The sequence below is a fragment of the Phocoena sinus genome, chromosome 20 (genome assembly GCF_008692025.1).
Source record: "Phocoena sinus isolate mPhoSin1 chromosome 20, mPhoSin1.pri, whole genome shotgun sequence".
Classification (NCBI taxonomy): Eukaryota; Metazoa; Chordata; class Mammalia; order Artiodactyla; family Phocoenidae; genus Phocoena; species Phocoena sinus.
In genome coordinates, this window is record NC_045782.1 from 4,187,439 (window position 1) to 4,212,841 (window position 25,403).

Below are 25,403 nucleotides of genomic sequence, written 5' to 3' on the forward strand. Positions count from 1 at the left end.
TGTACCAATTCACATTCCCACCAGCAGTGCAGGAGTGTTCCCTTTTCTCCACACCCTCTCCAGCATTTATTGTTTCTAGTTTTTTTGATGCTGGCCATTCTGACTGGTGTGAGATGATTATCTCATTGTAGTTTTGATTTGCATTTCTCTAAAGATTAATGATGTTGAGCATTCTTTCATGTGTTTGTTGGCAGTCTGTGTATCTTCTTTGGAGACATGTCTGTTTAGGTCTTCTGCCCATTTTTGGATTGGGTTGTTTGTTTTTTTGTTGTCGAGCTGCATGAGCTGCTTGTAAATTTTGGAGATTAATCCTTTGTCAGTTGCTTCATTTGCAAATGTTTTCTCCCATTCTGAGGGTTGTCTTTTGGTCTTGATTATGGTTTCCTTTGCTGTGCAAAAGCTTTGAAGTTTCATTAGGTCCCATTTGTTTATTTTTGTTTTTATTTCCATTACTCTAGGAGGTGGGTCAGAAAGGATCTTGCTGTGATTTATGTCATAGAGTGTCCTGCCTATGTTTTCCTCTAAGAGTTTGATAGTTTCTGGCCTTACATTTAGGTCTTTAATCCATTTTGAGCTTATTTTTGTGTATGGTGTTAGGGAGTGATCTAATCTCATACTTTTACATGTACCTGTCCAGTTTTCCCAGCACCATTTATTGAAGAGGCTGTCCTTTCTCCACTGTACATTCCTGCCTCCTTTATCAAAGATAAGGTGTCCATATGTGCGTGGGTTTATCTCTGGGCTTTCTATCCTGTTCCACTGATCTATCTTTCTATTTTTGTGCCAGTACCATACTGTCTTGATTACTGTAGCTTTGTAGTATAGTCTGAAGTCAGGGAGCCTGATTCCTCCAGCTCCTTTTTTCATTCTCAAGATTGCTTTGGCTATTCGGGGTCTTTTGTGTTTCCATACAAATTGTGAAATTTTTTGTTCCAGTTCTGTGAAAAATGCCAGTGGTAGTTTGATAGGGATTGCATTGAATCTGCAGATTGCTTTGGGTAGTAGAGTCATTTTCACAATGTTGATTCTTTCAATCCAAGAGCATGGTATCTCTCTCCATCTATTTGTATCATCTTTAATTTCTTCCATCAGTGTCTTATAATTTTCTGCATACAGGTCTTTTGTCTCCTTAGGTAGGTGTATTCCTAGATACTTTATTCTTTTTGTTGCAATGGTAAATGCGAGTGTTTTCCTGATTTCACTTTCAGATTTTTCATCCTTAGTGTATAGGAAAGCCAGAGACTTCTGTGCATTAATTTGGTACCCTGCTACTTTACCAAATTCATGATTAGCTCTAGCAGTTTTCTGGTAGCATCTTTAGGATTCTCTATGTGTAGTATCATGTCATTTGCAAACAGTGACTGCTTTACTTCTTCATTTCCGATTTGGATTCCTTTTATTTCCTTTTCTTCTCTGATTGCTGTGGCTAAAACTTCCAAAACTATGTTGAATAAGGGTGGTGGGAGTGGGCAACCTTGTCTTGTTCCTGATCTTAGGGGAAATGCTTTCAGTTTTCCACCATTGAGGATGATGTTGGCTGTGGGCTTGTCATATATGGCCTTTATTATGTTGAGGAGAGTTCCCTCTATGCCTACTTTCTGCAGGGTTTTTATCATAAATGGGTGTTGAATTTTGTCAAAAGCTTTCTCTGCATCTGTTGAGATGATCATATGGTTTTTCTCCTTCAGTTTGTTAATATGGTGTATCATGTTGATTGATTTGCGTATATTGAAGAATCCTTGCATTCCTGGAATAAACCCCACTTGATCATGGTGTATGATCCTTTTAATGTACTGTTGGATTCTGTTTGCTAGTATTTTGTTGAGGATTTTTGCATCTACGTTCATCAGTGATATTGGCCTGTCGTTTTCTTTCTTTGTGACATCCTTGTCTGGTTTTGGTATCAGGGTGATGGTGGCCTCGTAGAATGAGTTTGGGAGTGTTCCTCCCTCTACTATATTTTGGAAGGCTTTGAGAAGGACAGGTGTTAGCTCTTCTCTAAATGTTTGACAGAATTCGCCTGTGAAGCCATCTGGTCCTGGGCTTTTGTTTGTTGGAAGATTTTTAATCACAGTTTCAATTTCTTTGCTTGTGATTGGTCTGTTCATATTTTCTATTTCTTCCTGATTCAGTCTTGGCAGGTTGTGCCTTTCTAAGAATTTGTCCATTTCTTCCAGGTTGTCCATTTTATTGGCATAGAGTTGCTTGTAGTAATCTCTCATGATCTTTTTTATTTCTGCAGTGTCAGTTGTTACTTCTCCTTTTTCATTTCTATTTCTATTGATTTCAGTCTTCTCCCTTTTTTTCTTGAGGAGTCTGGCTAATGGTTTATCTATTTTGTTTATCTTCTCATAGAACCAGCTTTTAGTTTATTGATCTTTGCTATTGTTTCCTTCATTTCTTTTTCATTCATTTCTGATCTGATTTTTATGATTTCTTTGCTTCTGCTAACTTTGATTTCTTTGCTTCTGCTAACTTTGGGGTTTTTTTGTTCTTCTTTCTCTAATTGCTTTAGGTGCAAGGTTAGGTGGTTTATTCGAGATGTTTCCTGCTTCTTAAGGTGGGCTTGTATTGCTATAAACTTCCCTCTTAGAATTGCTTTTACTGCATCCCATAGGTTTTGGGTCGTCGTGTCTCCATTGTCATTTGTTTCTAGGTATTTTTTGATTTCCTCTTTGATTTCTTCAGTGATCACTTCGTTATTAAGTAGTGTATTGTTTAGCCTCCATGTGTTTGTATTATTTAAAGATCTTTCCGTGTAATTGATATCTAGTCTCATGGCGTTGTGGCAGGAAAAGATACTTGATACGATTTCAATTTTCTTAAATTTACCAAGGCTTGATTTGTGACCCAAGATATGATCTATCCTGGAGAATGTTCCATGAGCACTTGAGAAAAATGTGTATTCTGTTGTTTCTGGATGCAGTGTCCTATAAATATCAATTAAGTCCATCTTGTTTAATGTATCATTTAAAGCTTGTGTTTCCTTATTTATTTTCATTTTGGATGATCTCTCCATGGGTGAAAGTGGCGTGTTAAAATCCCCTACTATGAATGTGTTACTGTCGATTTCCCCTTTTATGGCTTTCCCCTTTTATGGCTGTTAGTGTTTGCCTTACGTATTGAGGTGCTCCTATGTTGGGTGCATAAATATTTACAATTTTTGTATCTTCTTCTTGGATCGATCCCTTGATCATTATGTAGTGTCCTTCTTTGTCTCTTGTAATAGTCTTTATTTTAAAGTCTATTTTGTCTGATATGAGAATTGCTACTCCAGCTTTCTTTAGGTTTCCATTTGCGTGGAATATCTTTTTCCATCCCCTTTCAGTCTGTATGTGTCTCCAGGTCTGAAGTGGGTCTCTTGTAGACAGCATATATATGGGTCTTGTTTTTGTATCCATTCAGCCAATCTGTGTCTTTTGGTGGGAGCGTTTAGTCCATTTACATTTAAGGTAATTATCGATATGTATGTTCCTATTCCCATTTTCTAAATTGTTTTGGGTTCGTTATTGTAGGTCTTTTCCTTCTCTTGTGTTTCTTGCCTAGAGAAGTTCATTTAGCATTTGTTGTAAAGCTTGTTTGGTGGTGTTGAACTCTCTCAGCTTTTGCTTGTCTGTAAAGGTTTTAATTTCTCCATCAAATCTGAATGAGATCCTTGCTGGGTAGAGTAATCTTGGTTGCAGGTTTTTCTCCTTCATCACTTTCAGTATGTCCTGCCACTCCCTTCTGGCTTGCAGAGTTTCTGCTGAAAGATCAGCTGTTAACCTTATGGGGATTCCCTTGTGTGTTATTTCTTTTTCCCTTGCTGCTTTTAATATGCTTTCTTTGTATTTAATTTTTGACAGTTTGATTAATATGTGTCTTGGCGTGTTTCTCCTTGGATTTATCCTGTATGGGACTCTCTGTGCTTCCTGGACTTGACTGTTTCCTTTCCCATATTAGGGAAGTTTTCAGCTATAATGTCTTCAGATATTTTCTCAGTCCCTTTCTTTTTCTCTTCTTCTTCTGGGACCCCTATAATTCGAATGTTGGTGCGTTTAATGTTGTCCCAGAGGTCTCTGAGACTGTCCTCAGTTCTTTTCATTCTTCTTTCTTTATTCTCCTCTGCAGTAGTTATTTCCACTATTTTATCTTCCAGGTCACTTATCCGTTCTTCTGCCTCAGTTATTCTGCTATTGATCCCATCTAGAGTCTTTTTCATTTATTGTGTTGTTCATCATTGTTTCATCTTTAGTTCTTCTAGGTCCTTGTTAAATGTTTCTTGCATTTCGTCCATTCTATTTCCAAGATTTTGGATCATCTTTACTGTCATTATTCTGAATTCTTTTTCAGGTAGACTGCCTGTTTCCTCTTCATTTGTTAGGTCTGGTAGGTTTTTATCTTGCTCCTTCATCTGCTGTGTGTTTCTCTGTCTTGTCATTTTGCTTATCTTACTGTGTTTGGGGTCTCCTTTTTGCAGGTTGCAGGTTCGTAGTTCCTGTTATTTTTGGTGTCTGTCCCCAGTGGCTAAGGTTGGTTCAGTGGGTTGTGTAGGCTTCCCGGTGGAGGGGACTAGTGCCTGCGTTCTGGTCGATGAGGCTGGATCTTGTCTGTCTGCTGGGCAGGTCCACGTCTGGTGGTGTGTTTTGGGGTGTCTGTGGACTTACTTACTATGATTTTGGGCAGCCTCTCTGCTAATGGGTAGGGTTGTGTTCCTGGCTTGCTAGTTTGGCATAGGGTGTCCAGCACTGTAGCTTGCTGGTCGTTGAGTGAAGCTGGGTGCTGGTGTTGAGATGGAGATCTCTGGGAGATTTTCGCTGTTTGATATTATGTGCAGCTGGGAGGTCTCTTGTGGACCAGTGTCCTGAAGTTGGCTCTCCCACCTCAGAGGCACAGCACTAACTCCTGGGTGCAGCACCAAGAGCCTTTCATCCACACGGCTCAGAAGAAAAGGGAGAAAAAGTAGAGAGAATTAGTAGAAGTAGGAAAGAAAGAGAGAGAGAGAGGGAGAGAAAGAAAGAAAGGAAGGAAGGAAGAAAGAGAAGGAAGGAAGGGAAGGAAGGAAGGGAAGGAAGGAAAGGAAGCAGGAAAGAAGAAAAGGAAAGAAGGAAAAGAAGGAAAGAAAGGAGGGAGGGAGGATGGAAGGAGGGAAGGAAGGAGAAAAGAAAGAAGATACAGTAAAATAAAGTTATTAAATTAAAAAATAATTATTTAGAAAAAAAAAGGGATGGAAAGAACCTTAGGACAAATGGTGGAAGCAAAGCTATACTGACAAAATCTTACACAGAAGCATATACATACACCCTCACAAAAAGAGGTAAAGCGGAAAAAATCCTAAATCTTGCTCGCAAAGTCCATCTCCTCAATTCGGGATGATCCGTTGTCTGTCTATTCAGGTATTCCACAGATGCAGGTACATCAAGTTGATAGTGGAGCTTTAATCCGCTGCTTCTGAGGCTGCTGGGAGGGATTTCCCTTTCTCTTCTATGTTCTCACAGCTCCCAGGGGCTCAGCTTTGGATTTGGGCGCGCCTCTGTGTGTAGGTCGCTGGAGGGCGTCTGTTTTTTGCTCAGACAGGACGGGGTTAAAGGAGCCGCTGATTCGGGGGCTCCAGCTCACTCAGGCCAGGGCGGGGAGGAGGGAGGGGCGCCGAGTGTGGGGCGGGCCTGCGTCAGCGGAGGCCAATGTGACGTTGCACCAGCCTGAGGCGCGCCATGCGTTCTCCCGGGGAAGTTGTCCCTGGATCCCGAGAACCTGGCAGTGGCGGGCTGCACAGGCTCCGCGGAAGAGGGCTGTGGAGAGTGACCTGTGCTCGCACACAGGCCCCTTGGTGGCGGCAGCAGCAGCCTTAGCGTCTCCCGCCCGTCTCTGGGGTCCATGCTTTTAGCTGCGGCTCGCACCCGACTCTGGGGTCCGTGTTTTTAGCCGCGGCTCGCGCCCGTCTCTGGAGTTCCTTTAAGCAGCGCTCTTAAACCCCTCTCGTCGCGTACCAGGAAACAAAGAGGGAAGAAAAAGTCTCTTGCCTCTTCGGCAGCTCCAGACCTTTTCCCGGACTCCCTCCCGGCCAGCCGTGGCGCACTAACCCCCTTCTGGCTGTGTTCACACCGCCAACCCCTGTCCTCTACTGGCGCTCCGACCAAAGCCCAAGCCTCAGCTCGCAGCCCCGCCCACCCCGGCGGGTGAACAGACAAGCCTCTCGGGCTGGTGAGTACCGGTCGACACCCATCCTCTGTGCGGGAATCTCCCCACTTTGCCCTCCGCACCCCTGTTGCTGTGCTCTCCTCCGTGGCTCCGAAGCTCCCCCCTCTGCCTCCCGAAGTCTCCGCCCGCAAAGGGGCTTCCTAGTGTGGAAACCTTTCCTCCTTCACGGCTCCCTACCACTGGTGCAGGTCCCGTCCCTATTCTTTTGTCTCTGTTTTTTCTTTTGCCCTACCCAGGTACGTGGGGAGTTTCTTGCCTTTTGGGAGGTCTGAGGTCTTCTGCCAGCATTCAGTAGGTGTTCTGCAGGAGTTGCTCCACATGTAGATGTATTTCTGGTGTATCTGTGGAAGGGAAGGTGATCTCCGCGTCCTACTCTTCCGCCATCTTCCCCTCCGCCCTCTATAAGTGTCGTAAACTTTTTATTGAAGTATAGCACCATTCAGAAAAGGACACAGATCCTGGCATACAACTCAGTGACTTTTCACAAGGTGGATACACTTGTGAAACCAGCAGCCAGGTCCTGCACTGGGATATTCCTGACTTTCCAGAAGCCCCGTGTGGCCCCTTTTGGTCACTAAGCGCCCCCCTCCACAAAGGCAACAGCTGTCCTCACATCTAACACTACAGGTGGGTTTTGCCCCTGAGAAGCCAAGCTCATCTCTCCCACCAGAACCAGCCAGCCTCTGTCCTTCCAGAGAATTCGGCTTTGCCAGCTCACAACTCGCACATCAGCCTCCTTACCATCTGGACGTCCTCAGCGGGAGGCCTCAAGCGAGCAGGTGTGTGGACGTCCCAGGAACACGCCAGGGGGTCTCTGATCTCCTCTGGACCCGCGTTATCTGGACAGAATGGGGTTCTCCCGACCGCTGGGAATTCTGTACACTGGGCGTCACTTCCTTAAGAGCAGTGCTTGGGTGTGTTCCTTGTAGAAATTGTCATGCTGACACTTCGTTACAATCCAGATTTCCCAAGCTCTTGGCGTGATTTTTCTGGCGAGATTGGAAAGGTTATGAGTAGCACATGGTCACCCTGCTGGTAGTTAAAAAATCAGAAGCACTAAGGTAAACAAAAAGGAAATGAAGTGACACAGGCCATAAACATTTCTGATCTCAGCTCCATAAAATCTCATCATGATGACATTCCCCTTCGGTCTTGCAAGAGGAAAGCAAGGCCACCACCTTCTTCAGGTACCTCATGCTAGTGTTTAATTACCTGCAAAGCCAAAAAGATTCATTTATCTAATTCAAGTCTATCGATGCAATTTGAAGTCTTTGCCCTCTGGGTGAGTTCTCTTTTTAATAAATCAGGGTAAAACAGACATAACATAATATTTACCATCTTAACCATTCTTACATGTCCAGGTCAACAGCGGTAAGTACATTTACGATGCTGAGCAATCACTCTCCAGAACTCTTTTCATCTGGAAAAACTAAAACTCTGTCCCCATCAAATACGAACTCCTCGTCCCCCCACCCCCAGGCCCTGGCGATCACTATCTTACTTTCCGTCTCTGTGGATTCGACTCCTCTAGAGACCTCATACAAGTGGAATCACACAATCTGTGTCCTTCTGTGTCTGGCTTACTTCACTCAGCATAAAGTCCTCAAGGTTCATCCACGTTGCAGCAGGTGTCAGAATCCTGTTCCTTTTTTAAGGCTGAATAATATTTCACTGCACGGAGAGATCACATTTTGCCTGCCCATTCAGTCCTCTGTGGATATTTGTGTTGCTTCTACTTTTTGGCTATGGAGAATTCTTTTGTTCTTTGAGGACAAAGAACAAATGTGTGGGACACACCTGGTAATAATCCTTCATTTGCTGGTAAAACCTCTTCTTCTCCTTGTCATCTTCAGGAGAAAATAAATAAGCGTCTCTAATTTTTCTTTATTGTTCTAGTTTCTACCCATTTCTCCTCACCTATACTGACTGTAAATGTCTCCAAATTCTTTTCACTATGGAGAAGTGAATGGAATAGCCAATACTGTTTGCCTGGAAATTAAGGCGTCCTAGGACCTCCCCTTCCCATCGTTCAGTGGAATTTCTCACCCTCCGCCCCAGCTTGTCCTGTCTTTAGACAAACCTCAGATGTCTTCTCATTGCGTACACCTTTCCGCTCCCCTCGCGTGCCTGGTGTTTCTGCAAAGCTCTCATCGTACGGGGATGGCTCTTTCATCGCCCATCCCAGGCCGAGCCCTTGCACAGAGCAGAGTCACAGTACATGCCTCACTCTGGTAAGGAAGGAAGATTTCTAAGTTTGCCTAAACACCTCGAAATACGATATTCCAAAGTACATGTGCATTTTGTTTTATGTGATAGAGGAGCTCCTTTCTGAACGTTAAAATTCAAATTGCAATAAGAAAATGAATGTAGAATTTAAAAGGGAGATTGCTCTTTAAAGAATCCTGTTGTGACTCCTTTTACCAAACAACCATGCTCTACAATGTGAGCCTCACTGAGGACTTATTTGCACTCGCACGTCTTTGTTTTTGAGGAAAGTAGACTGCAGAGTTCATAGTTAACCCGACTCCCCATCCCAATGGGGATGCTAAACCCGTCAGCTTTCCTCATCCTGTAGATGACAGTAATTAATGTGCTTTTCCTCTGAAATCCTATTTTAGCTGCTTCCTCTTCGAACTCCTCCTATTTTTGGGTAGCTCTTTTTCCTACCCTATTGAGATAATTTAAAATATGGTTCTTTTTTCAGAAATATCGGTAACATTTCCTCTGGAACGGCACATTCTGCAGCTTTAATCTCTGCTGAAAGGCTACTGGGGAGTCTGTGCTTTTCCCCAGGGCCGGAGGGCAGGAAGGCTGAGATTACCAACCAGTAGCTCCCACGTGAAGGATGTTATCTCTATTTTACTGGCCGAAATATGAGGTCGAGTGGTTAAAAGTCAGAGATGATAGGGAAGGAGGCAAGAATGCTGACTTCAAAAAACATCACCAAATACTCCTTCTTATAGTTTCAGTGATGCTTGATGTTCGCTTTTACAGTCCAAAACCTTTTCACACCTTTGAGCCAATTTTCTTCACTGAGATAGTCCAACAGTTTCTGGATAGATCTCCTGGCTCATCTTATAAAAGTGTAACTAAACTTCCAAAGTAGGTTGGTCTAGCCTATTTCTCAATTCCATGAAGGGAATATATATATATATATATATATATATATATATATATATATATATATATATATATATAGTGCGTATGTATATGTATATACAGTGGTGAAATCTGTGAATTCATGTCACTCAGTGGCTCCAGCATTGCGCCGGCAGTAAAGACAGTCTGTGTCTCCCTTGTGTCAACACTGACCTCCCTGGTCTTTGCTTTATCCTACCCAGACCTTCAGGCATTTTTAAGAAATGGGGAATGGGCACATATTAAAAGTTCTTTTGAAAAAGGAATTGCAGATTTTTAAAGCAACAAAGAAAAAAGCAACAGAAATGAGATATCTAATTATCATTTCCCCCTCCAAAAGAAAGTAAAGATAACTTGACTGAAATATCAAAGGTGGCAAAAGTGTGAGAAAATCTGCGTCATTAAACTAACACAGCACCAGTGGCTTATGGCCACAACTGTTGAGGCATCTGTGCTGGGTGTAATGCAGATGGGCACCAGATTGTTTATGAACCAGTTGATATTATGTCTGAGATAAACTTCAAAATAATTCATTTAGAAAAATATTAATTGCCAAAATTGACACAAGATGAGGTAGAGTATTACAAGAACAATAACCACAGAAGAAACTGAAAAGATACTTGAAGATTCTAATCCCTTTCTTACCCTCTACCCCAAAAGTACCAGTATTAGGTGGCTTTGTAGATGACCCATCAAATTTTGAAGGAATAGAAAATTATTTTGCTATTGAAACTTCTTTAGGATATAGAAAACTATGAAACATTTCTCATTTTATTTGTGGAATAATTCATGTTCTCAGAATTGATTAAGCTATTGATCAAAAGAAAAACGACAGGAACATCTCATTAATGCATATGGATGACAAATCCAAAGCAAAATAATGATGAATCAAGTCTAGGACTATATTGAAAGAATAATATACCATGATCAAATAGGGTTTACTCCAGGAATAAAAGTGAATCTAATATTAGGGTACTTATCAGTTGGGATCAGTGGATCAAAGGACAAAATACATTTTGTCATTGCAATAAATCTCCCAAATAAATTTATCTAATATTGACTTGAACAATGTCTATTTCTTATAAAACTTGGAATTAGCAAGATGGTGCCTTAAAATTAGAATATATATATATATATGTGTGTGTGTGTTTCATATATATAATAAATAGTGGCTTTAATGGCAGTACACTTTTGGAAGAATAAATAGGTTTTATCTCTCCTACTCACAGTTTTGGACTGGCTTCAAGACCCATCACTTCTCAGCAGGAACGCATGCTTGAACTAGGTAGCAATCTCCGCTCCATCAAGACTCCAACAGGATTTCTTTTTTCCACAGGACAAAGGGATTCTAACATTCATCTGGAAGAATAAACAGACAAGAATCATTAGAACGTTTTGAACAACAGAGTCAGAATTTACTTTGATGTACATGAAAATATACCATAATGTGATAACTGGGCCAATGGAAAGAGGAACCAAGATATTCAGACTACTGGAAGGATGGCATTTGAAATTATTAGATAAAAGATGGATTATTTCATGTCTTGTTTGTTACAGGAAAATTCAGGAATTATAAAGAGAAGTATTTTGTGTACTATGCAATGGTATCACGTTGACTGTGATTGCTTTGTTTGTTAGAAAACTACAGAAAGGGCTCAGGGTATTCTAACACCATCCCACAGTCACACAATTGTGTTTATTACACTATCCTAATTCACCTAAAGAATTAGATCAAGGTTATTTTCTTACAGCCTTGTGGGTTGATAATTATTTTTTAAAAATTACACAGCGCTTATCCTATGGCAGGCACTCTTCTAAGCTGCGGAGGTATATTAATACGTTGAATCACCACAACAACCGTAGGAGATCGGTAGTGTTATTATTTCCCATTAAGTACGTCCACGAGGAACCGGGGGTGCACAGCCTTGCGTCTGTGAGACTTCTCCGCGATCACGGTCACACATCTAGTAAGCGGAGAATTGGTACCTCAACTCAGGCTCCGGGTCTGTAAGACCCTCCCTCTGCTGGGAAGGAGCTCAGTTTTCAGGCCCTAACGTGCCTTTCTGCTCCGCGCAGGGACCTGATGCCGAGGACCCTGGAGGGGCAGATCACCATGGAGAAGACGCCCAGCTACTTCGTGACGCGCGAGGCGCCCGCGCGCATCTCGGCCATGTCCAAGGACACCAAGCTCCTAGTGGTGGTGCGGGACCCGGTGACCAGGGCCGTCTCGGACTACACGCAGACGCTGTCCAAGCGGCCCGACATCCCCAGCTTCGAGAGCCTGGCCTTCAGGAACCGGACGGCGGGCCTCGTGGACCGGGCGTGGAGCGCCATCCAGATCGGCCTGTACGCCGAGCACCTGGAGCGCTGGCTGCGCCACTTCCCCGCCCGCCAGCTGCTCTTCGTGAGCGGCGAGCGGCTGGTGCGCGACCCGGCTGGCGAGCTGGGCCGCGTGCAGGACTTCCTGGGCCTCAAGCGCATCATCTCCGACAAGCACTTCTACTTCAACCAGACCAAGGGCTTCCCCTGCCTCAAGAAGGCCGAGGGCAGCGGCCGCCCTCACTGCCTGGGCAAGACCAAGGGCAGACCCCACCCCGAGATCGACGGCCAGGTCCTGCGGCGGCTGCGCGACTTCTACCGGCCCTTCAACCGCAAGTTCTACCAGATGACGGGCCACGACTTCGGCTGGGACGGATAACCTTATAATTTAAAAAGAAAAAAAAATATCAGAAGATAATATATTTTTTTACCAACCGGTAGAGAAGAGGCAGTTTAATATTTGCACTGCTGATATTTCAGTATTTTTTTCCCATGAATGTTGTTAAAGAGATTGTTCTCGAGATTGTTCTCGCCTCCGCCCTCACCGTCATGTACAACTGCGCGCGCAAGCATTGGAGAAACAAAAAAGGAAACCTGCACGCATCTAACTAACTTCTCTCCATTTTCCATTTTCCCTTCATGTTTTACATGCACAGTTATGAGGTATGAGCATCAGCTGCCATGAAAACTTCTGAGAAAATCCTGAGGGTGTAGCTCGAGCGCTCTCTCCTTTTTTAACAAAGCCCGGATAAGATTGATGTCTACCCTTATGTTTTTCTCCCTTTAGTTTTTCTCCTGTGCCACTTTTTCTTAACCCCTTTCCCAGTTAGTGATTCTGTACGTTTGCACATCACTTCCCAGTTACCACAGTGCTTTCAAATACAGTATCTTTCTTGATCCTTATACTCAGATGTGATACAACAACATAATACATGGAGATTATTACCCCCGTTTTACAGATAAGGAAACTGAGTCTCAGGGAGCTTAAGTGATGTGTCCTAAGGCCAGATGGCGGACTATGGACAAAACCTCATCTTCCACTTGTTCCCTATTTTGTGCCACTTTTTCTGGTGAGAATGGGAAAGGCACAGACAGCCTTTAGAAATGGTTAGCTAGTTTGGGGACCAACAGAGAGAGTTTCCTGTTGCTTTCTAAGTTCTAGGCTAGCCTCTATGGCACTCAGACACCATACACAGTTGTACTCAAGGAAACCACTCTGTCTTGGACACAACATCTTTTAAGAGCCAATCTTGGGTTGTTAAAGCACCCTGAGACGTGGATATCTCGACTCAACTGAAGTTGAGAGAAATTATTGGATCCTTGTATGGAGCACAAGATGGCCAGTCACACTAGGAGTACAAGGTGTGGTAGGAGAAGAATTTACCTATTCTTGTTTTGACTGTATTTTCCTTTTTTTCTTAAAGAAAAACCCACTTCAGTAAGAGCTTACAAATATCTCATTTTATAAACCTCTTTTTTAACAAAGAAAATCTGCCTCTCTTTGTAATATCTTATTTCTAAACTTGCCGCTAGTACTAAAAAAAGGTCAGTCAACATCTCATTCACAAGGCCCCAATTTTTCATGGGTGGAGGGAGGGCTGTCACTTTGTCACTTTATTTTTCCCCATTTCCTCTTTGTACCAGTTATAACCTCATATTCGTTAATATTTGGAAAATAAGAAATGCAGATATGGGTAAAGTGGTGATTTTTCCTCTTCTCCCATCTGTTTCTGCCTGTTCCCCATTTAGATAGCTCAAATAAATCAATAGTTTATTAAGAGTATTCCTTTCCTCTCTGAGTGGGCATTAACGAGATTAGCATTAATGGGAACTAAATTGGTTTAGAGAAGAGCACATATGCACAAACTATATAAAACATTCATAATTAGTCTGTCAGCAACATTTTTATCACAGGTTTTAAACCCAAGAGGAAAATGTCTCCAATCTCATGGAAATTTTCCATATCTGCTAAAATGTAAAGGACCAGACACTCCAGTATTCTAAAAGAATATTCTTCTCCAGTGCTGTCAATCAAAAGAAACTAAAGTTGTTTTACAATATGCAGTTTCACTGTGCATTTGACATAGATGCTGCATCGGGTGAAGTAAATACTTCTTGAGAAGTCTAACACGGGATTAAAATGAAGGAAAACAATTTAAGTTTCTAGATATTCTATCATTGCTCTAAATCTCTGGATTTATTAATTCTCTTTCACGGGGGTTAAGTAAACCCCCAATCCAGGTCCCCTTTCCCAGCCGACAGCCTTCCCTTCGAGGCCCTCAATTTCCCGATGCTACAGCCTGCTTTTTTGTTCTACTTGAATCATCACTACCAGCAACAAGAAACGCATTTTAAACTCTTTTCGTCTTTTCTCTTAACTCATGTTTGTGCTTCTGACTCCCTAGTAAGCGTGTGCCAGACCTTCTGCGAAGGCGGCTTGCACAAGGACACAAGTGCATCTAACAACTGAATCCAGCAACCTTCATCTTGTTGTGTTAAGAAATAATAAAAGAACAGAATTGAGTGCAAAGAACCTCTTCTTGCATGTAGATTTTTTGTTTGGTCATATGATTTTTAAAATGAATGACTACAGAGCATTCCCGGAAAGCCTTCTAACTTCTAAGATTTCATAAGAGTGGTAGAGGTTTTAGATCCCAGCCCAAGTGTACAAAGATCTTGGGTCAGTGTTACCTCAGAACAGGAATTTTCCATTTCTGCCTTTATGTGGTACTTCCTCTTGTTGTACACGGACTTGGCCTCAGATTTCTTTCGTCCATTTGGCTCCATCAGATCATAGGCTGTGCTCTTGATTTGAACATTGTAATCATCCTTCCTCCAAGCTCACCCCTCTTAGAGAACAACCAGAGGTCTACAGCTTCATTCTGAATCGTTTGCTTTTGAGGCCACGCCTATAGTGTAAAAATTCTTCCGGTAACTAAGAAATTTTAAGGGAAATTAATTTTGTCCTATTAACTATAGATTAATAAGCTTCTAGAGAACAGATATTTATTATTCCAGAAGTATTAATCCCACTCTAATTTCCTTATTTTCAAAAATCCTCAAAGTTAGAATAAACCTGAATGGTAATGCGGATTAAATCCCCACTTGGCACTTGAGTCCTTTCTTTAGCTGGTTATGCAGGGGTTTAAAACATTGATGTGTCTCTAAATTAACTCTGATTTTACAGTTGTAAAGAGGATACGTTTCTTCTAAACACCTGCATCCTGCATGAGACCTGCCAAATCTGTTACCCATGAAGATAACCAACATTTAATATGTGAGTACATGTGTCCATAAAGCGATAATAGCTTATATTAATGTAGCAGATTACCCGAAGTACATCTTCTCCCCTTAAACCAACACCTACTCTCCACTTACATTCCACCGTACAGATGAAAAAACTAATACTTAAGACAGTGGCTCTCAACGAAAAGCAATTTTTCATTCCAAGTGATGTCTGGAGGTATTCTGGGGTCCCAAGCATGGTGGATTATAGATGCCATCTAATAATGTACATGAGAGCCTTCATAACAAAGTATTATCGCACCCAAAATGTGTGATAATTCTTTGTTATCACACATAGATATCAGCACCTCAGTGGTGCTGAGGTTTCCAGTTGACGAAGTACACCAGTTACAGCTAGTCTGTGTCCAAACCAGGTCTAAAAACCAGACTTTAATTAAGGTTTGGCTAGTAATTCTTTCACTCACCACTCTAGGTTTTCTCTTGAAAACCTTTCCTTCTCTAACTCTGTAAGTGACTCCACTACAGTAACTAGATCAGTGTTTGAGGGTGTGCTTTGTCAAGAGAAGTACTAAAGAGAAGCATCGCTGAGCTGGGTGTTTTACAACTGAGATACGGGAGCAGCTTGTAACAAATGGATCACTGCATTTCTGGGAAGTGGAATCAGTCAGCTTCGGGTGGAATAATGTCATTCTGATAAAACATTTCTGAAGTCTTTTTCAAGTTCAAGTCCTGCAGCTTCAGTTTGCCTCCATGAGAGTGCCATGACAGCATTTCTTGTCACCTGACACAACCAAGTGTCGAGAAATAGAAGTAAATGGCTCGACTTCTGTAAACCAGCTAAATCCAGACAGTTGTGCTATGGTTGACAATTGGCCCTGAGTGGCTGAATAATAGCAAAGGAAGATGAATTCTTACTGCCACATTTTCTAGAAACCCCAGGTCTTTGTATGGGCCCACCATAGAATCAAGGAAGAGACAATTGTATGGTTCCCCAAATTAAGAAAATATGGCTCACCGTCCAGTGAAAGTCTTAGTGTAGAAATAAAACACCCACCTGTTCTCCTATTGCATCCTGTAATCACTGAGGAAGAAGGGGACTTTAAAAACCCAAACATCAAGAAACATCAGCGCTACTGTAGAATTTATGGTCTTTGAAATATCTTCATCGACGTGAAGACAGATTTGCATTCAGAGCCTCAATCATATGGTGAAAACCATGGACAGGGAAAGTACAGACCTGTTTGTCACATCATGAAATTGTGGAATGGCAGGTCTTTCGTTTAAAGCTTAAAGAAATGAATTTTGGAAAATTACAAGGCAGTGCAACCTCAAATACAGAGTAATAAAATAATGGATTTTCGTTATGTCAGGAGGAAATAAAACTGAAAATAGAAATTGCTTCTAATATATGAATCCATTGTGGGACATTTAGGATATTTAGTTAGTATGTTTCAGGCTATAACCCTAATTATCTAGTTAAATTTCCAACAGTTGGTTGTGTTCTTTTAATAGCTATAGGCTCAACATCTTAATTCTCCTCTAATTTTACTGTCAAAATAAAAAGTAACAATAAAGAGGGATCATACATTCTGTTGTGAGTCCTTTTCATCCCCCAATTCCTGGGTCTGATATTTTAGGTATATTCGAAGGATCACATATGATGAGAAACGGCATCCTTTGTTAGCTCCTCCTGGCTGGTACACGATGAGGCCAGATTCCTAGGTTGGCGCTAACTGATAACTCCTCAGGGGCATTCAGGTTACTGTCTGGTCTAGACATTGTCCAACTATGGTCCACGTACCCAAAGTCACTTTATAGTAATCATAAAGTGCTTACCATCCTTGGGGGCTTGTTTGCATCACAAAGAGAAGTGATGTGCCTTTTCCCCTCCTACCTCCTAGATCCCTGCTTCCTTCACTTTTCAAGTAACTTCTCCCCCCTCATCCTGCCTGTGTCCACTGCTCCCTTGTGTCCTTATGGGCTTAACCCTACTGGTCTAAGTTCTACCCTCTCATCAGAAGCACCATACTTGATGGTGTCCACTTCACGCTTCAGATTCCTGGGGAAAACCCTGTGGTCCACCTGGGGCAACTGCTCTGATCTTTAGCTCTACGGAAAGTAGTTTGTTTATCTGATGTAGACACCCAGACAGATGCAGGTCAGATGAGTTTCATTTTCCCAGAGAATACTTACATTAGGAAAACAGGGCCCAAAGGAAGATGGATGAAACAGAGGTGAAAGTTGTGGGCACATTTTTGACTGGAGCTGGAGGTGTTCTTGGAACCTCCCAGGTTCCCAGGGCCCTGCCCTTCATCCCTGACCTGAAGAACCAGGGTCAGCAACTTGGCATTCCACTCCTGAAAGGTTGTCTGCCTCTGGTCTGGGCAATGGCATTTTTCTCCCACCTGTTTTCCCACAAAGCCTTATCTAGGCTCAGATTTCTTTATTTCAAGCCTGCAACAGCTGGTCAAGTAGGGAACACTAGGCAGCAAGGAAATTCTGCAGTCATCTCACTGCAGCTTTTCAGAGGGAACAGAGTTCCTGATGAGTTACTATCAACTGATACCTTTAGAGCAAAGCATAGTGCTTGCTTCAGACCACTTGATCTTACCCCTTAAACCCCAGATCAGTTGTTCTTTGTCATGAAAAGTCCAAGTAAATAGTCTAGAATAATTATAACTTACCTTTATATAGAATGAGTCAAAGCACTTTTATACCGTATTTAGGCCTGAACAGTTTTTTTCTTTCTAAATTAAAAAAAAAAAAAGTTTAGGCTATTACAGCTCTTCAGCATTTCCAGCGAACCCCACATTTCCCCTCAACTGAATAACTTACAAATATCTTTTCACCCCTTTTTTCCCACCCTTCTTAAGAACTTCCATATCATCTTTCTTCTAGGTGACCTTTTACCCTGCAATACTTTCTTGTATCAAAATCTTTATGCCAAACATCATCTTGCATCTTTATTTTTTGGATTCCTGCCTTTCTTTTCAATGAGACTCTTAGTTGTCACTTTTCCCTTTTTGTAACCATCTGGCCCCAGAACGATACCTTGTTTTCATTTCCAAACTTGGCCTTGATTCTACCTTCTTTGATCTACTTTACCTTTTCTTAGAGTGTGCCTTTTCATTTTAGGAAAAGTCCTCTTTAGAGAAAAATCTCCTTCCCACTAGCGTCTGAGCATCTGGAATTGAGAACTTTCTTGGGGATGTAGCTTTCTGATCCCTTCTTACCCACTGAGATGCAAAAGCACCAAATGGCATTGGCTCCCAACTGTGAAATGATTGTGTTGAACACGTTTAACTCTTCCTCCATCTGGCTGTAAATAATGAGCTCTTTTTTAGACTCTTTGGCCTCTGCTATTTGATGAGGCCATGAGTAAAAAGTTCTGTATGAGCTGAACGATAAACTCCGCTAGCCTGAGCCATACATAATGAATACACGGAAAAACTGGAAGCAGATCTCTTCTGACCAGCATCATCCCGTGTCCTAAGTTAAGCTGCACATCTCCCGTGTGGTGACAATGCCCGGAGTCTGCTTCCCTCATCAGTCCTTCGACGTGTGTCTCTAGCTCTCTCGCCAGTCTGTTCCCTGCTTGTTCAGGCCCATTTATTCCTACGACATTTTCATTATTTAATTGACTTTGGCTCCAGTTTCTCTAGCCTGATCGTCATCCTTTTTACTGTCCTCTCCTTTATTTCTACTCTGGCCACTGTGATGTCTGCTATGTGTCTGCCTTTGCCTGACCCTTCCTAAGCAGCCCTTCTCATTTCCTACATTACTTAAATTTTTTTTCTCCACTCACTGTTTGAGGCCAGGGATAGAGCCGTACTGATAAATAATACGATTATATAGTCATTAGATTTATCTCACACTTCAAAGTTAAATATGCCTTGAAAAGAATCCATGACCTGCCCAATCCATCCATTTTCTTAACCCTAGCTTCCTTTAAAAAAGAAAGGAAAAAAAAAAAAAGATGTTTCATTTCATCAGCTTTTTCTGTGCCTTAATGATGAAACCCTATGTCCTGTGGATTATTTTGTGAACAGTCTTGATTTGACCAGAAATGATGAACTCTTGCATGAATCATTCAGTACCACTAAACCTCAATTTTCTCATTTATTTTAAAAAATGCACAGGATAAACTGTACTATCAAGCTCAGTCCAACTGAAATGTCTGGAAACATTTTATGGTTGGAGCTGTCACAATTATTTTTCTTCTGTCTCTTAAAATGCTTATCATTAAATCAGTTGCTTTACCTATTTCCCATAGGCCACTAAAAACTGTGACCAAAATTTGCTTTTATTAATAAGAATCAGTGCTAGCTGGCCACCAAACCTTTCCTTCCTCTATCACTTAGCTGCATTTGTCAATGTCGGAGGAGTGATGACTGCCCTTGAATTGTGTGTTTCTTCCTATTTTCTCTGCAATCCTGGCATTCTCACTCCTTGACTGTAAGGCCGTTATCTTTTCTGGATTCTGAAAAAAAAATTCTGTTTTAAAAAAAGGTCCTAAATTACCAATGGCATTTTTTATGGAACTAGAGCAAAAAATCTTAAAATTTGTATGGAGACACAAAAGACCCCAAATAGCCAAAACAGTCTTGAGGGAAAAAAACGGAGCTGGAGGAATCAGACTCCCTGACTTCAGTCTATCCTACAAAGCTACAGTAATCAAGACAATATGGTACTGGCACAAAAACAGAAACATAGATCCATGGAACAAGATAGAAAGCCCAGAGATAAACCCACGCACCTATGGTCAACTAATCTATGACAAAGGAGGCAAGGATATACAATGCAGAAAAGACAGTCTCTTCGATACATGGTGATGGGAAAACTGGACAGCTACATGTAAAAGAATGAAATTAGAACACTCTCTAACACCATACACAAAAGTAAACTCAAAATCGATTAGAGACCTAAATGTAAGACCAGACACTATAAAACTCTTAGAGGAAAACATGGGAAGAATACTCCTTGACATAAATCACAGCAAGATCTTTTTTGATCCACCTCCTAGAATAAGGGAAATAAAAACAAAAATAAACAAATGGGACCTAATGAAACTTAAAAGCTTTTGCATCGCAAAGGAAACCATAAACAAGATGAAAAGACAACCCTCAGAAAGGGAGAAAATATTTGCAAACGAATCAACGGACAAAGGATTAATCTCCAAAATATATAAACAGCTCATGCAGCTCAATATTAAAAAAACAAACAACCCAATCCAAAAATGGGCAGAAGACCTAAATAGACATTTCTCCAAAGAAGACATACAGATGGCCAAGAGGCACATGAAAAGATGCTCAACATCACTAATTATCAGAGAAATGCAAATCAAAACTACAATAAGGTATCACCTCACACCAGTTAGAATGGGCATCATCAGAAAATCTACAAACAACAAATGCTGGAGAGGGTGTGGAGAAAAGGGAACCCTCCTACACTGTTGGTGGGAATGTAAATTGATAACAGCCACTATGGAGAACAGTATGGAGGTTCCTTAAAAAACTAAAAATAGAATTACCATATGACCCAGCAATCCCACTCCTGGGCATATACCCAGAGAAAACCATAATTCAAAAAGACACATGCACCCCAATGTTCACTGCAGCACTATTTACAATAGCCAGGTCATGGAAGCAACCTAAATGTCCATTGACAGACGAATGGATAAAGAAGATGTGGTACGTATATACAATGGAATATTACTCAGCCATAAAAAGGAACGATATTGGGTCATTTGTTGAGACGAGGATGGATCTAGAGACTGTCATACAGAGTGAAGTAAGTCAGAAAAACAAATACCATATATTAATGCATATATGTGGAACCTAGAAAAATGTTACAGATGAACCAGTTTGCAGGGCAGAAATTGAGACACAGATGTAGAGAACAAACGTATGGACACCAAGCAGGGAAAGCTGCGGGGGGAAGGAGGGGTGGGATGAATTGGGCGATTGGGACTGACATGTATACACTGATGTGTATTAAATTGATGACTAATAAGAACCTGCTGTATAAAAAAGTAAATAAAATAAAATTTAAAAAAATTTTTTAAAAAAAGGTCCTTAATAACAGTTTCTACTTTGGGACTATCTTCATCCATCCATTTTGGGTCTTTAATTTACAGACTACCTCCCACCTTGAACAATAAAATGTAGCCATAAAGAAACTCATCCATGCTTGTGTTAACCATATCCTTCATCATCACTTTGATCTGGTCCAAACAGACCATGCTTTTCCTTTGACATATGCTATTTTCCGTGGATTTTTTATACTCTGGCTTTTCCCACCTCCTGCACCATTCATTCCCTGCTTGCAAAGGAAGAAGATAGAACCTCACTCTGTGAATCCTTTACTACTGAGAAAATGCACCATTTGATAACCATTTGGAAATGGGGACCATACTTCTTGCCTCTTGATCAACAATACAAATGCCTTCTGAGTCTAGGGTTTGCCCAAAGATTATCCTCAAGGGACCAGGAAAGGCACTATCCATTGTGCCTAAGGGCCTCATAATTAAATCCAGTTGGCATCGATTTGTGGGAATTTAGTTTCCAAGGATCTTTTGAACTCTCTTTTTTTAAAAGGGTCCTTAAAAAAATTTTTTTTTTGGTAAAGTACACATAAAATCTACCATCTTAACCATGAAGTATATAATCCGGTGGCATTAAATACATTCACAATGTTGTCCTGTAACAATCACCACCAACCATCTCCAAAACTTCATCCTCCCAAACAGAAACTCTGTACCCATTAGACAATAACTCCCCATCCCCTTCCCCCAGCCCAGGCTGTGTCTATCCTGTTTTCTGTCTCCGTAAATTTGACTCCCCTATACGTACCTCATGGTAGAATCATATAATATTTGTCCTTTTGTGTCTGGGCTGTTTCACTTACAAATGTCTCTAAGGATCCTTCCACATAGTGATGATCCTTTATTTTTAAGGATAAATAATATTCCATTGCATATATATATATATATATATATAATTTCATTTATTCATCCATCTTTTGAAGGACCCTTGGGCTGTTTCCACCTTTTGTGAATGACGCTGCTATGAATGTGGGTGTACAAATATCTGCGGAAGTCTCTGCTTTCAATTCTGTTAAGCATATACCTCAGAGTGGATTCCTGAATCACAGGGTAGTTTTGTGCTTAACTCTTTGAGGACCTGCCAGACATTTCCATAGCCGCTGCACCATCTTACATTCCCACCAGCAAAGCATGAAATTTCGAATTTGTCCACATCCTCTCCAACACGTGTTATTTTCTGTTTGATTTTTATTTTATTTGAATTGTTTTGATAATAGCCATCCTAATAGATGTGGGGGGAAAAGGATGCCTTTTTTCTATTCTTATTCCTTAGCTCAAAATCTTTGTTTCTGGCCCTTTCCTTCTTCTTGTCATTCTTCTTGGGGCTTTTAAATTTTTTTATTTTTTAAATACATAGACTTGTTTCTCATTTTCCTTGCCCTTTCCTGACCTTTTCACCCCTCTCCATCCCTCAGATGAAATCAGCTCCCCGCTTTTCTTTCCACAACAAGAATCAACTCATCCTCTGTTTTCTTCCACGGCTTCCTCTGCTTCTTTCCAACATTCCACATCCCAGAGACCCTCCTGATCATCTATCCTGCAAGCACATGGCGGCTTCATCTGGATGGATCCTGATTCCCCCAGCTTGTCTGGCTTTTCCGTTCTGGGCTCTGGAAGGCGACCAACCGGTACCTCCTTCTTGTCATCCCAGTAGCATGTGGCCAGGGCACACACTCAGCCACAGGCACACGGCCTTCCCCGAAACCACGTTCAAATTCACCTTGATCTGAAGTGCTGCAAGGCTCTTGCTTTATTCTCCAGCTCCCCTTCCTCATTCTCATCATCTGCTCCCGACTGGCAGCTGTAACTTACAGGAGAGGCTGATGGAGCCGTGTGAGAGACAGGGACAGCCCAGTGCAATGGAGACCATCCTCTCAGCTCCATTTGAAAGGAATGATGACGATGTATTTTAATTTTAACTGGCAGTGCCAGATCACCTCACATCCTTCTTAAGCCCATCTGAGCTTATTTTCTAAGTCTTTAATCCTGAGGGTCTGTGTAAATTATTAGTTAAGAGCATGGATATTTGATTTGAATTCTAGATTTATTACTTTCTAAATGTATTAATTTATGAAGACCCTGGGAAACGTACTTACGCTCTCTGTGCCCCAGTTTTCTAACCTGTGAAGAAAGGATGACAATAAGCACTTAAAGCACTGACTTGACATGAGGGTTGAATTGTTGTGTGAGGCGCTGATATCCATGCCTGGCGCCCAGCAAACAGGATGTAAGTTTCAGCCTTTCTGTTTGCTACTGTTTAGAGTATTACAGACCCCCTCTCTTGCTTTTAGGAACTGACTGCATGAACACGTTTACATACAGGTGCATCCCTATCTTCCTATGCATTTCCAGGTCTTTTTGCACAGAGATTATGCAGTTTGGGATAACTGCACTCCATTTTAAGGTTATTTTACCCTGAAATTAGAAGACTGCTCAAACACGCTGGAAGTTTCCAAATCCCAGAGATGGAAGGAGCGGGGAGTAGCGTAAACCCACTGATGGAGTCTGTGTTTGTGACCCCTCAGTCACCTCCCCCGCCTCTATTTTGCAGAAACAAGTCATGGGCAGGAGGGAGACCACTTAGGCTTGCCCACTGTAAGTCACCCTACAGAGAGCAAACCCGTGCGGTTACTTGGTGGAGTGACCTGTGGGTCTCCCCAGGGCAGGGCCGGAGCAGCCCCCACAGCCTCATGTCCCACTCCCTTGTGACTTTACAGAAATTCCTAGGGCTCCTAGAGTCTCACTTTGCTCCTCAGGAAGTAGAATAGATGGTTTTGAAGGTTCCCACCAGCTCTAAACAAGGATAAATGCACGTTTTGTCAAACCTGAAAACATGATCGCTTGGCTAACCCTGATGATGGCACATTTTAATTGTGGCCACTTTCAAGTTTGCCCAAGACTTTTGACGCCAAAGGCTAGCTTTTTTCATGGGAGTCAGAGCCCCTGAAGGTGGATATTTTCATGTTCATCACCGAGTATCCCTCATAGCCCCTAAGTTCAATGGCTCTTCTTCAGTAATACCTTTGCAACTACAATGGCAGAGTATCTTCTTTAAGAATCATCACCACTGGCCCAGTGATCCGGCAGATTTCGTACTAGTCTACGCCACACCCCACTTCTGCAATCATCTGGTATGGAGACAACGTAAATTCACATTTTCTGTTTTTATTAGAAGAGGAAGAAAGATGATGGTTCGGAAGTTTAAAGTAGTGATAAGTTTAGGGAAAAAAGCCTAATGAGAGATGACTCATATACTGGCAAGGGTGTTGTTCAACCTCTTCGACTATAAACTAGGTGAATGAAACTGGGATGCTGTGTCTATCAGACTGTTTTGAGGTCGTGGAATTAATTCACGATTACAGTTGCAAAACCTCAATATGACACAAATGCTCTTTAGCAGCACTTCTATAAGATGAAGATATTTACCAGGAAATAGGACTTAGATGCTATGAAATAAAACTTTACAAGTCTCCCGGCCTTAGAGACTAGGGCTGTTAGCATTTTATATATCTATCAAATTGGTTAAACAGTTTTAGCTTCCCTGACTTTCTGAAATTAAAAGTTGGAATTTTTCAAGGGTACATCTGGGTTTCCTATGGATTTCTGCAAACATATTAAGGTTCATAAAAAACAAGCAAATTCATAGTTTCCCTTCATGGTTTGGTTCCGTTAAGCCAATTGTACATGTTTGTTTATTTTCTTCCCGCTGGAGAGCAAAGGCAACTGAAAGGAGACCACTGGTGGTCGTGGATGTTGATTTGATGCAATTTATGTTCTCATGTTTGTGGAAGTAGAAATTAGATTTACATATGTGCTGTATTAAGGGGGCACTCTATTTGAAGTTCCAAGTTGTTTGGTCATATTTGATGACAATTAACTTAAAAAAAAAAAAAAAAGGCCTTTCAAAGCTCCTTTAAAGTATTTTTCTCTGACAGTTATCAAAAAGGTAGCTTTTATGTGCTTTAAGTCTTTAAATTTCTTTTTTAGTACTGCAAATTTTACCCCATCTGAGACAACTGACCATTTTCTGTCTCTGAGGAAATATAATTTCTTCTTCTGTTTTCAGTCCATCATTCTTAATCAGTTCTTACAAAAGCTGCTACGGTCTTTTATTCAAAATGCTTCTCTGCGAATTTTCTTAATTCTTTAACTTTTCTACTCTAGTAATTTAAACTAGACACTGTTTAATGTATTAATTACATTTAATGTATTAAGACTCGCTGTGACAAAATTACAAAAAGGAAAGTTAGAGGCAATAGTAACAAATTTAAAATTTAAGCTTAAGGGAATTCCCTGGCAGTCCCCTGCTTCCACTGCGGGGGGGCACGGGTTCGATCCCTGGTCAGGGAACTAAGATCCCGCATGCCATGGGGTGAGGCCAAAAAAGAGAAAAAATTTCAGTTTAAAATTGGAAAAT

General features: G+C 41.4%; 1 protein-coding gene across 2 annotated transcripts in view; it reads left to right on the forward strand.

The window, feature by feature from the left end:
• Window positions 1-14,872, forward strand: part of HS3ST3A1 (heparan sulfate-glucosamine 3-sulfotransferase 3A1) — an 88,357-nt gene extending 73,485 nt beyond the window's left edge. The window contains exons 2-3 of one of the 2 annotated variants that reach the window (XR_004347705.1): window positions 11,395-12,300; window positions 14,825-14,872. Coding sequence is in view for 1 of the 2 variants with exons in the window: in XM_032617974.1 (XP_032473865.1) it covers window positions 11,395-12,016 (622 nt within the window). In the remaining variant the exon portion in view is untranslated. Of the gene's footprint in view, window positions 1-11,394; window positions 14,171-14,824 lie in introns of those variants that run through there. The other variant, XM_032617974.1, reaches the window with a different exon arrangement.
• Window positions 14,873-25,403: the final 10,531 nt, after the last annotated feature.